A 13,940-nucleotide genomic window follows, 5' to 3' on the forward strand; every position below is an offset into this window, starting at 1 on the left:
AATTACAGCTGCCTTTATTACAAGGGGTAAGCTAGTGCTGTAATTACTGTCCGCTACAGAGACACAGCTCTGCACTATCTGCTGCTCAGTCTGTAAAAAAACAAAATCCCTCTAGAGACAGGGAGGCAAGGAGGGAGGGGGAGAGTATGGAGCAGTGAAGAGAAGATGCATGTGATGTATGACATCCTATACTACAGGGAGAGGGGAGATAAGCCACATGTTCAAACAAGCTGGCGAGACTAACCTACAGAAGCATTTCAGCTACAGACAGTACATTAGTATGTGACTAACAATCCTGCACGTAAACCTTTTGCACATAATTTTTAAAGAGTGGAAAAACCCTCTATAGTATCTCCAATATCACTTCTCCACTAGGAACAGGTTACCTCATTTTTAGGACAGGTAGGTGTTCCAGTGAGAAGATACTCACTAAACGCTTTCATAGCAGATTTAAGGCAGAAGACTTGAGAAGGAGAACCTCCTTATTTTATTTATTTTTTAAAAATGACAATTCTTTCCCTGGTGTACACCACCAATGTGAATCATAGACATTTTAGGTATGGGGGAAAAGGGAAAAAAGGGGCAAGAACAAATCAATTTTATGTCACCTTCAAATTATTTCATATTGATACCGACAGTTATAGGAAAGGAATGTGCAGTGCAATGCCCCCTTAATTTGCACTGTGGTATTCTATATATATTTAGTATTTTTTAGTGATCTTATTTTATACAACTGTGTTTCAAATCCCATCGATTGAAGACACCATCCTGTATGAATGGCTATGTCCACCTCAATGGGAAAAAGAGGGAGCGCTCATTGAAGCTGTATTTGCATAGCTAAATTGTTTTACTGAATTGATAGACAGCTATGCTGTACCAAGCAGAATAGCAGGGGGCTGCGCTCTACAAGCTCGTAGTTAAATGTAGTGAAACTGCCGCTATCAGCTGTCTCAGCGTCGCTGCTCTACAGTCCTCTTTCCTATAGCTGTCGGTATCAATATTAAATAATTTGAAGGCGACATAAAATTGATTGTTCTTGCTCCTTTTTTCCTCTTCTCCCATAGCCAAAATTTCTATTAAGTCAGACGGCATCGTTAAGCTTTCTACTTCAAGTTTACAATACCTTTTAGCACAAAGGAGTTTAGATAGTCTCTGGGCAGGGGGCATAACTTTTCCAGTATTTTACCTATGCCAACCATCTGAACCGGCCAGTCAGTTATCGAAATATATGTGCTTTGATCGAACACAACCTTTTTCTTTTATCTTGCCTCATAATACTTTCATCAACATATTCCACTATATAAATTTAATTCCTAACCTACGCAAAAAGATTTAGGCTTTTATTTAAATGTTCCGTCAAAACCCATAATTTTAATAAAAGTGCTACTTTGGTTTGCATATTAAAACTACCTTGTACATGTTATAAATGTCCCCTAAAGTTTTATTTAGTAAAAAACCATATAGAAGCTTTTCCTATGAAAGACATTATGGCACATTCACAGATTATACCATAAGTATATAATAGGTGAGAGTCCTACACCCTAGTACTAAGATTATGGAGCTTTCACTACTAAAATGACTTGGAAGGAAAATGAGACATGACAATCATTTAGACCGTGAAGAAGTTGAAGTTAGACCAGTAATATACCAGACTAGGTTGCTAATAGGAGGACTCATGCTAACTCCAAAGCAATTTCTATTAATGATAATTCTCAAGGACCTTAGCATAGGGGCTAGTTCACAAAGAGTTTTTTGGCCCGGTCTTTGACATGGAAACCGCGCTAAAAAATGGCCGAAATCGCCTCCCATCGATTTCAATCGGGGGCAGAGGCGTTTTTTCCCACGAGCGGAAAAAAAACACTTGCAGTCAAAAAAAAAAAGCGCCATGCTCTTTCTTCCCGCGCTTCAGTCTCGGACCTCCTATTGAAATCAATGGGAGGCAGAGAAAGGGTTTTTCGTGGCTTTTTTGCCCGCGGCGCTCAATGTCCACGGCAGGAGAACAAGGTAAAGAAAGTGCAGGCAGGGCAAAATCTGCCTCAAAATTCCTGAAGGAATGAGTTTTGATACATATATGACATTAATAATTAAAGAGCTCAGCTAATGAATGTGGCAGTTTTTCCTAAAACATTTTCCAGAATAAAAACCAAACATACCTCGTAGAATCCTCTCTTCATGGCAACGAAGAAAGTCCCAAATTCTAACTGTCCCGTCATCTGAACAGGTTGCAAATTTATTATCAGTAGGGGAGAAACTGTCAAGTGAAAAATAAGAAATCATGAGCAAAATGTCAGTAAACACACGGAAAACATTTCTGTTCCCTAGATTCCTCGTTGGGGACAAACTTGTGTCATAACTGGGATTTAATCCTTAAATTTAGAACATTTAGCTTCCAAGTTGTACTAATATAATCTAGAAAAACATTTTACTTTTTAAAATATTATAGATTTATGCATGTATATGCACAAATGGAAGCTGAACTCCAGGATATAACCCAATAAAACGTTTTTTATTCACCCAGTGTCCACTGAAGCTTTGTTGATTGGATTTATGCTATGGGTGTAGTGGTCTTTTGCTTGGAAACATGCTTTTCTTGTTGTGCAGCCCCATCACTTGAGATTTCATTATAAATAAATAAATATATATACACATACATATATAAACATATATACACACATACATACATATACACACACATATATACATACATACACACATACATATATACACATACACACATACACATATACATATATATACACATATACATATATAATACATTTTAAAAAATCACACACATACATATACACACATCTATCTTTATATTTTTTTTTCTTTTAAACTACAACCGAACATTACTGCGTCCATTCCTAATTAAATTGTGTCACAACAATAAAGAACCACTAATCTTGATCGTCGCATACAGTGCAGCGACCATACATTCCAAAGGGTTGGTATGTAAATTGAATAGTCAAACCCTGTGTTCTTAGAGCCAAAAGTTTCACCTAAGAAAATAAGTGAACAGCAGAGAATAAGGAAGAAAAAAAAAAAAATGAGGGGTGACCGGAAGGCTTAAATGAGGGAATCCTGCTTAGTTCTAGTTTATAGGACCATGTTAGCTGAATTTAGAGCAAAGATTCAACTCGCAAGTAACTGACAAGACCTGAAGGTCAAGTCAAACAAAAACCAAGCAATCCCAACTAGGTCTGCTAAACAATAGGAATGGTTGGGCATGGGTACTAAGAGGAGGTGGGCTCCAAGATGACTGGGGTCCCTCAATATTCAAGGCATCCAACGAAGAATCATTTCTGTTCAACATGGACATTCACCATGAGCGTCTTTGAATCTTTTGATATAAATGTTTTTACAAAAAAAGTATTGTTCTGGACAGGTTAAATGCTTTTTTTCGAGCTTATGAAAAACAATGAAAGTACCTATGGGTGTGGATGCCAACATAGCGCAGTAGTAGTTATTTTTCATTATGCTCCCAGCTCTGTGCAGTAATTTTTTTTTTCCATTTTGCTAGGGCTTGATGTGGGCATGAAGGACTACAGTACCCATCATTCCTCTCCCCTCACAGACATTGCCTCTGTTTACAGCTTCCTGCATTGTCCCCTATTACAAGGTGTAAGGTGGTGTTGTAATTTCTCACTGTCCGCTAGAGGCACAGCGCTGCTATGTAGACACTGTTATGCACTATCTGCCGCAAAGCGTGAATATACGATCGCTAAAGAGATAGAGGGGAAGGAGCAATGAGCAGTAGAGATAAAACGCATGTAGTGTGCGAGCCCTGTACCACAGGGAGGGAGATAACCACATGTTCAGTGTATGAGACATCACACAAGCAGGAGATGAATACAATCCGCATGGTCATGTGACTGCAGCTGAAATGCCTGTTTATATATTACTGTAATGATATAATAAAATCACTATTTTTTAATTGTATCTTATTTCTACACTTGTTCCCAAGAAGATACAGGCCCAATGCTGTACTCCTGAGAAATTATGACAAAATATCCCCTTCCGATATCTTTCATGAGTAGGGTTGTTATGGGCACCAAATATAACAAGCAATCATATGTCCATTTATTCTGCATTAAAGAGGCTCTGTCATCACATTATAAGTGCCCTATCTCCGAAATAAGGAGATGGGCGCTGTAATGTAGATGACAGCAGTGCTTTTTATTTAGAAAAACGATCTATTTTTACCACGGTATGAGCGATTTTAGCTTTATGCTAATTAGTTTCTTAATGCCCAAGTGGGCGTGTTTTTACTTTAGACCAAGTGGGCGTTGTACAGAGGAGTGTATGACACTGACCAATCGGCGTCATGCACTTCTCTCCATTCATTTACTCAGCGCATAGGGATCCTGCTAGATCAGTATGTGCTGTCTTATACTGACACATTAATGTTACTGAAGTGTTTAGACAGTGAATAGACATTCCTTCCAGCCAGGACAGGATGTCTATTCACAATCCCTGCACTTCGTTAACGTTGGTTTGGTACTTACAGCAGAGCAAAGCGTAATCTCGCTGTAACCTGTCATTTACAGCGAGATCTCGCGAGATTACGCTTGCTCTGCTGTAAGTACCACAGAAACGTTAACGAAGTGCAGGGATTGTGAATAGACATCCCGTTCTGGCTTGAAGGAATGTCTATTCACTGTCTAAACACTTCAGTAACATTAATGTGTCAGTATAAGACAGCACATAGTGAACAACGCAGTGTCACTATGTGCTGACTAAATGAATAGAGAGAAGTGTATGACGCTGATTGGTCACTGATTGGTCAGCGTCATACACTCCTCTGTACAACGCCCACTTGGTCTAAAGTAAAAACACGCCCACTTGGGCATTAAGAAACAAATTAGCATAAAACTAAAAAAATCGCTCATACCGTGGTAAAAATAGATCGTTTTTCTAAATAAAAAGCACTGTTGTCACCTACATTATAGCGCCCATCTCCTTATGTAGGAGATAGGGCACTTATAATGTGGTGACAGAGTCTCTTTAAAAAAGCATTGTAAAACCATTTGCTGAAACACTTGCTAAGAGAGATTTGCTTTAGGCCTTATTCAGGTGACCATATTTTACGTCCGTGTGCGGTCTGTTGAAATAACGGACAGAACACTGACCCATGCAAATCAATGGGGCTATTCACATACGATTGTTTTTTTCACAGCGTGTCCATTGCATTTAACTCACTGCATGTCCTATTTTGGTCCGTTTTTGTGGACTACGTCGCCCAAGTCTATAGGTGCAAGAAAAGCATGGACCGCACAGGGACGACATCCCTGTACTGTCCGCATTTGACGCATCATCTTGCTAAAGAAATGTTGAGAAAAAAAACAAAACAGGAAGGGCTTGCGGAGGAGAAACACGGACATGAAAAACTGATGCCACACGGAAAGCACACTGATGCCACACAGAACTGAAATGCATGAAATATGGTCAGTTTTTTTGCAGATGCTAAACGGACACGCTCGTCTGAATAAGGCCTTAGTTACAGGTCCAAATCCCAAATGCTGTTCTAATTTCTGTCATAGAGCTTTTGGGAATCCAAATAAACAAAATACACGGATGTAATATATACACACTTAGGCTGGATTCACACGAGCGTGCAGTTTTTTCGCACGCAAAAAACGCGGCGTTTTGCCTGTGCAAAAGGCACTTAACAGCTCCGTGTGTCAGCCCCATATGATGCGTGGCTGCATGCTTTTCGCGCAGCCGCCATCATTATGACAGTCCGTTTGGATGTTTGTAAACAGAAAAGCACGTGGTGCTTTTCTGTTTTCATTCATCCTTTTCTCAGCTTTTGCGCAAATCACGCTGGTCGCACGGAAGTGCTTCTGTGTGGCATGCATGGTTTTCACGCACTCATTGACTTCAATGGGTGCGTGATGCGCGGAAAACGCCCAAAGAACGGACATGTCGTGACTTTTTTTCAGCGGACTCACGCTGAGAAAAAAATCACGCACATGTCCGCGCGGCCCCATAGTCTAATATAGGTCTGTGCGACGCGCGTGAAAATCACGCGCGTTGCACGGACTTATATCCCGTTCGTCTGAATAAGCCCTTAAATTCAACCCATAAAGGATATAGATGTTGGTGCATTTGGGATGACGACAGAAGGGTACATGTAAGCAGATTATTTTTGGACCGGTTTCTTTAAGTGATAATATAAAGAGAGGCTGGGTATAGAAAACGTCTACTTATATGCATCCAAAATGCAGGCTGCACGAATGTATTTCTAAGGGCATGTTCATGCGGCGCTCCAAATATACAAACGTGTAAATGTGTCAAATACGCTAGCGTATTTTCTAAACTGCTTTTAAAAATAAAGGCTTTTTTACGTGTTTTGTGTGCGCTTTCTGCACTTAGGACTCCCATTGACTATGGCAACATTTGTCGCATTTTACATGCCAAGTAATTGACCAGACGTTTGTTTTTTTCACGCGACACGTTTGTTTTTTAAATACGCTCGCGTAAAATAATGCCTTGTATGTACTAACGGGGCATTTTCCCAATTATTTAAAATGAGAAATTCAAATCAAGCGGTTTTTGACGTGCATTTCGGCGCACAGAACACACGCCGTGTGAACAGGACCTAAACCAAGATCTTCGCACAAGCAGGAGCTGCTATGTCCTAGAGATCAGTTCTCATGTCCAGATTATAAAGTTCAAGAACATTTCCGGCACTGTGCATTGAAATGCGGTTTTCAGGCTTGGGTTGTGTCTCCGGTCTGTGTTGGGTCCCTATAATTCTTATCAAAATACATGTGGGGGGTGGATCACATTTCTCACAAGTTGATTTCCCTTTCGATAAGAAATATACAAATTCAACAGGGCCACGAATATTATCTAAAAAGGTGTACATACAGTAATGTGCAGAAGTTTTAGAAAAATGCTCCAAAATAATAATGCATTCAAAAATAGAAGTATTCATATTTTTTTCTATCAATTAACAAAATACAAAGTGAATGAACAAAAAATCTTGCTGTGACTACCCTTTGCCTTCAAAACAGCACCAATTATTTTACGTACACTTCAACAGTGTCATGGATTTTGCAGGATTATAGTCGGGCGTATGATTAACCAATCATACCAAACAGGTAAAAATGATCATTATTTTCATATGTAGTCATTAACTGTACTAGAAACAGCTGTGTATGAGGCTTAAACTGGGTGAGGAACAGCCAAACTCTGCTACAATGGTGAAGTTGCGAAAGAGGTTTCATGTCACAGGACCACCATGGCAAGGAGTGCAGCAACAAGACAGTTATACTGTATCAGTAAGGTCTGTCCCAGGCAAAGATTTTAAAGCAGACAGGGGGTTCCAAGATGTGCGGTTCAAGCTCTTTTGAAGAAGCACAAAGAATCAGGCAGCCGAGGACCGTAGACACAGTGGTCGGAAAAGGAAACTTAGTGCAGCAGATCAAATACACATCATGCGTACTTCCCTTCAAAATCGGAATTTGTCCAGCAGTGCCATCAGCCCAGAACTGGCAGAAACCAGTGAGACCCAGGTACATTCAGCTACTGTTCAGAGAAGTCTGGCCAAAAGTGGTTTTCATAGCCAAAAAGCTATACCTTCGGCGTGGAAACTAAGCCAAGCGACTCAACTATGCACAAAAACATAAGAACTAGGCTGCAGAAAAATGGCAGCAGGTGCTCTGGACCGGAGTCAAAATTTGAAATATTCGGCTGTAACAGAAGGCAGTTTGTTTGCCGAAGGGCTGGAGAAAAGTACAATAATGAGTGTCTGCAGGCAACAGTGAAGCATTGTGGGAGATGCCCTGCAAGTTTGGGGTTGCTTTCCAGCAAATGGATTTGGTCAGGATTAAATGGTGTCCTCAATGCTGAGAAATACAGGCAGATTCTCATCTATCATGCAATATCATCAGGGAATCTGATTGGCTCCAATTCTAGTCTGCAGTAGGACAACAACCCCAAACATGGGGTCCAAACAACATCATTAAGAACTATCTGCAACATAAAGAACAAGGAGCCCAGGAAGTGATGATATAGCCCCAGAGCCCTGATCTCAACATCATTGAGTCTGTCTGGGATTACATGAAGAGAGAGAAGGATTTGAGGAAGCCTACATCCACAGAAGATCTGTGGTTAGTTCTCCAAGATGTTTGGAACAACTTCCCTGCCGAGTGCCTTCAAAAACCTGGTGGAAGTGTACCTAGAATTGATGCTGTTTTGAAGGCAAAGGGTGGTCACAACAAATATCGAGTTAATTTAGATTTGATTCACTTTCTATTTGGTTTAGTGATAAAAAAAAAACAAAAAACTATTAACACTTCTATTTTTCCACCACTGCCTAAAATGTTTGCACAGTGCTGTATTTGTATAGTTTAGAGGGTATATCACGATGGGTCAATAGCTGCTCTACTGAAGAAAAATTAAAGCTGGGTTCTAGAACTCAGTAAATTAAGTATGAAAACCCCTCATTTTATTAAGTTCCCCAAAATTGGAGATATGGTTTAAACATTTATGGAGAGGATATATGCAACTCAAACGCCCTTGTTGCGATCACAAGACTTCCGAACCATGTTTCTTTCTCAGTAGACACCCCTTTCAAACTTCTCAAATTAATGAATGGTTCTTCTGTCAGGGATTCCCTCCCAATGATGTAATGGCCAGAGACCATCCCATACCTCCGCACATTAGCACTATTTTGGCCAGCCATACGTTAAGGTTACTCAAATTCTTCTTGTAAAACGGTCCAAGTTACTTTGACATGAAATTGTATTCGAGAAAGTAAAACTTAGCTATACAAGTGAAGCACGGTTTACTAAACCTGTACACCAGTGTATGTGTTATTTTACTATTATTCTTATAATATTAATTCTCAACGCTAAGACTTTTCTAGTGAGACTGAACTTGTACATGGTTTGAGGTGCACAGGTCTAATGACATTTCAAAGCTAACGGTCTAGTAATTTAGCAGGCTGTACAGAATCGGTCACCTGTGCAGTACTTCGTAAAATCACTCTCAAACGGTGTGGCTCAACCGACAGGATCTGCAGCACTTCAGCATATGCGCTAAATCTAAATTGCGGTTTGAGGTGTACAAACAATTCTCTGCCTATTCTTACAGTGCATGTCTGTTTTTGTTCTTTTTGTAAATGCCTTCTGACCCGGTCAGGCTAATGCACTCGATGATAGGCAATTGCACATCGCCATTCTTTTCAGAATGCCATGCACAGCCAGGTACAACTGTATTTGTAGTCCATGTCAGCAGAGAAGGAAAACGGAGAACTAATACTACAAAATTTAATTTCTTTGGGTGGATATAAAAAGATACATAATACTCTTTAAAGAGCTCTAACATACTACGCATTTGTCATTACAGATCATAATTAAAACGGCCTTAGGTCTCGACACAATGGAACTGATAAGGAGCCTCAAAATATATGTTATTACACGGATACTAGTCCTCAAACTATCAAAACGCTAATTCTAAGCTCATTTACAAACTACTATTTTATTAGAAAAACATTCTTAGTTTTGAATACTCCGAACTCCTTTTTATGTGAAATGTATATTCTTTTACAAAAGGCCATCTACTCTTCCTATTCAGCTAAAATCATCATGATCGCCTAGGGTGTCATGATAAATCCAAATGACCTAAAACCACATCGAGTACAATCATAGCTCTGCAATCTTGCCAGATTGATGGGATGACCGAGCATGAAGGTGTTCAAACACACAGCTGCTTGAAATCGGGTTGACCTTATCTTTAGATAGCTCATCCAAACACATTAACCCCTTTAGGAGCAGCAATATTTTATTTTTTTTATTTTTTTATCAACCATAACATTTTAATTTTTCTGTCGACATAGAGCCTGTTTTTTTGGGATGAATTGTATTTTCTAATGTCAGCATTTTGGGGTACATAAAGTGCATTGTATAACTTTTAAACTTTTTTTTTGTGTGGTGGCAACAGCAATTTTACACACACAGTATTATGCGGGTCCTACCATTACGGTGATACCAAATTAATAATACATTTTAATTTTTACATCGAGTGAGCTGTATGGCGGCTTGTTTTTTGTGGGACTCGTGGCTCTCGTGTTTACCCTTTTGGGGTACATAAAAATTTTGATAACTTTTTATTGTTTTTGAGGGGCGAATTGAACAAAAAAAAAAAAACTGACATTCTGGCAATTTTATTTTTTTACGGCCTTCACAGTGCGGCATAAATAACTGCATCATTTTATAGTACGGGACTTTACGAAAGCGGCAACATCGACTTTGAATATATTTTTTTCTCCCATAATATAAAGTGTTTTACATTGTTAAAAAATAAAGAAGGGGGATTGTGTTTTTTGTTTTACCTTTTTAAACCGCAAAATACTAGTAGTTTTTTTTACAATATTTACTAGGGACTTAAACATGCGATCCTTTGATTGCTTACATAATACAGTGCACTACTTATGGTAGTAATACGTTCACGACCATGGCAGACATGGGAGCCTTTGTTAGGATCCTGTTGCCATGGGAACACACGATCACAAGATTGGGTGCCGATATGCTGACAGGTGGCGCCCCTTCCTCAAACTCAGATGTTGCAGCCATTACAGCCAACATCCCCCGCTGCTACTCATGCAGGCATTGCACATGTACGGCGGATCGTATAAAGACCTCCTGTTCGCATCGAACGTAGACACTGCAGAGCAGGAAGGAGTTAAAACCGCAAAATAGGTCAATTTACATAGTAAATTTAATAACTGAAATTAAAAAAAAATATTCTAGAACTTCAATTATATGCCTTATTTGTTACATATTTGAAAAGCAGTAAAAAACAGAATATTTTTGTCATAAACCATGAAATGGATGCACATCTTCATGCTAATAACGGTGTGTACTTTTTTTTGGCCAAATGATAAAATTGTTAATACGTAATTTAGTAAACACAAAAAATGTATACAGTATAGCTCAGATAGACAAAAATAAAACCTAAGGCAAACATAAATAAAGCTTTAGAATTAGAAACCGTGATAATGAAGAAAAAAAAACACACCATGTGAGAACATTGAGTAACAAGACCAAAATAAAAGAAAAAAAATTGTACATCTTCCAAGAGAACATTTCAAATCAGCTTGGTGCATCATGGGAAGTCATTTTTATCAGATGACGAAAATTGCATTTCAGGGAAGCTTCTATAACTCCCACATAGGTGTGAATGGAGATGAAAAAGTTGGAAGCCAGAGAGAAGACCAGGCTTGGATTAATTTTTGTTGGGTATTTTTTCTTTATTTTCATATCCACTAATGCCTCATTCAAAACCAGGAGTGAGACCAAAACACAGAACCGCTAGAAATCTAATCAATTATACTTTCCACTTCTGGTTTTGGCTTATTAATACTGCTGTAAATACTCACCCAAATAAGCAAGCATTAGTAAGGCCTTATGCTTTATTTATACGGAGATGCTAACTGCATACCTGTAAAAAGTTGGGTTCACACATTTGTTGCAAAAATTATTTTTTTTTTAAACCAGTAAGACCTTGATCTTGGAGAAAGAAGAAGTATATTTTCATATTTCCCATTCCTTTTGAAACCACTTGTCGCTTTGGCTTAAAAATCTGCAACAAATACGCGATGTATGAATCCAGCCTAAGGACATTGCTGTTTACTGGTCAGTATTTGCAAGCCAAAACAAGGAGTGGGTCCAAAACATAGAAGAGGTGCAAATCTTTTCATCATACTTTCTCGTTGTTTAGTATTTATAAGCCAAAACCAGGAGTGGAACTTTATATATTTAATAACCAACGACCAAAACACTGCCATGTGAAAGTGGCCTTAGGCCTCCTTCACACAGGGTTTTTGTCTAGCAAATGAACCCTTTGACAGCGCAGCTAGTTTACATTCTATCATTTTAGTTTTCCCTCCCTGCCTTCCAAGAGCTGTAACGTTTTTATTTTTCCATCAACATAGCCGCATAAGGGCTTGTTGTTTGATTGACAATTTGTATTTTTTTAACACCATTTAAACATACCATATAATGTATTGAGAAACAGGCCAGAGCAACCGTTTCATGAGACTTCGTTATTAATAGCCACTGTCATCTATGAATAGAGACCTCATGGGCTGCTTCAGGAGCAGAATCCTTGGGCTGGGCGATACACGATACTCTTCCTGGGGACTTCCAACCTGGGAAAGCTCCCAGAGAAATAAATATAACATATACCTCTGACAGATTCCATACAGTGGCATAAGTCACACATAGACTCACCAGGTTTAAAAAAAAAATAAAAAAATTTATATATATATATATATATATATATACATATACACACATACATACACTGTATATAATATATATATATATATATATATATATATAGAGAGAAATGTAGAGCGTAGTAACGGCACCAGGACTTCAAGATGGATGAAAGCAAAAGTGGATTTATTTCACCTCAACACAGCAACGTTTCGGTTCAACAGGAACCTTTCTCAAGCCATGAGAAAGGTTCCTGTTGAACCGAAACGCTGCTGTGTTGAGGTGAAATAAATCCACTTTTGCTTTCATCCATCTTGAAGTCCTGGTGCCGTTACTACGCTCTACATTTCTCTCTATCTGGATATTGGGGAATTGATTCACCCCCAGGTAACGAGCACATGGCCTGATTTGTTGCATTTGGAGTGCTGTGTTCATCCACCCTGGACTGTATTATATATATATATGTATATATATATATATATATATATATATATATATATATATACCGCACGGTGGACTTTTTTTGAGGGGAACCTCAGAATGGAATAGCGTAGTAAAAAAATAAATAAAAAAAGGGTATACCGAAGTATACCAGCCTGACAGAGGCCAAGGACACTAACGGCGTCCTATGGACACGGTTTATCTGAATGTCACGAGCTTTCCAGAGGTACACGCTAAACGCAGGTAAAAATGTAAAGTTCCCAGATCCTTAGACAAGAAGGCGCTCCGCTCACTGAGGGATCAGGTAACAGCAGCACATAGAAGTCTATGGCAAGGGGAAAGAGGAGAGCAGGAGAAGAGTAAAAGACGAGGACAGCAATACGGCTGCTCATCGTAAGATTTATCTTACCCCAGTGCTGGATTCTCAGCTACAATGCTCATTACTGCTGAGTAATCTTCTCCATGTTGCTGCAGATAGAGACATTATATATAGAGAGCGATGAGATAGAAGAGCAGGATTCTACTCTTCTATAGTGTGAAGTGTATAGAAGACATAATAGCAGTTAGGCTACACGCACTAGCTCAGAGAGAACTGAGAATTAGAATCGGCCTGCAGAGATGAAAATCATCAGGATACAAGTCATAATGGCCAGAAATGTACACACATGACAACTTATTCTGAAAAGTCATCCCTAAGTGTCGTTTTAACTTCATTCTGGGGTCATTACGAGTACGTTTTTTTTTTTTTATGTTTTACTACTTTTACAAAATTAAAGCAATGTGTTAAAAAAAATTAAAAAAAATTGCTCAGCGTCACCAGATTCGGAGATCCATAAATTTATCCTTCTCTTGATGGAACGACGTGAAGGCTTATTTTTTTGAAGGACGAACTGTGGTTTTCATTGGTACCAATTTAAAAAGGTACATACGACTATTACTTATTAAAAAAAAAATTTGCGAGGTGAGGTGCCCAAAAACCAGCAATTCTAGTGTTTGTTTTTTATGGCATTCACCGTGCAGGATGAACATATTGTAGTAGGTCAAATTTCTACGAATGGGGCAATAGCAATGCTAACTTTTTATTCTTTCTATTTTACGTAATAAGAGGAAAAAATGTTTTTTTATTTAAATATTATATATATGCATACACAAACTTTTTATTTTTTATTCCCACTAAGGGATTTGAACACGCAATCGTTAGATCGCTCGTACAAAAACACTGCAATACTTATGTAATGCAGCAATGCAGTGTAGTGTGCATATTAC

General features: G+C 38.7%; 1 protein-coding gene across 6 annotated transcripts in view; it reads right to left on the minus strand.

Annotated features, from left to right (window-relative positions):
• Positions 1-13,940, minus strand: part of WDR33 (WD repeat domain 33) — a 135,246-nt gene that overhangs the window by 45,037 nt on the left and 76,269 nt on the right. For all 6 annotated transcript variants that reach the window (XM_075861406.1, XM_075861400.1, XM_075861404.1 and 3 more), the window contains exon 7: positions 2,154-2,251. In XM_075861406.1, the coding sequence (XP_075717521.1) occupies positions 2,154-2,251 (98 nt within the window). The remainder of the gene's footprint in view (positions 1-2,153; positions 2,252-13,940) is intronic.

This window comes from Rhinoderma darwinii, chromosome 4, assembly GCF_050947455.1.
Source record: "Rhinoderma darwinii isolate aRhiDar2 chromosome 4, aRhiDar2.hap1, whole genome shotgun sequence".
NCBI lineage: Eukaryota > Metazoa > Chordata > Amphibia > Anura > Rhinodermatidae > Rhinoderma > Rhinoderma darwinii.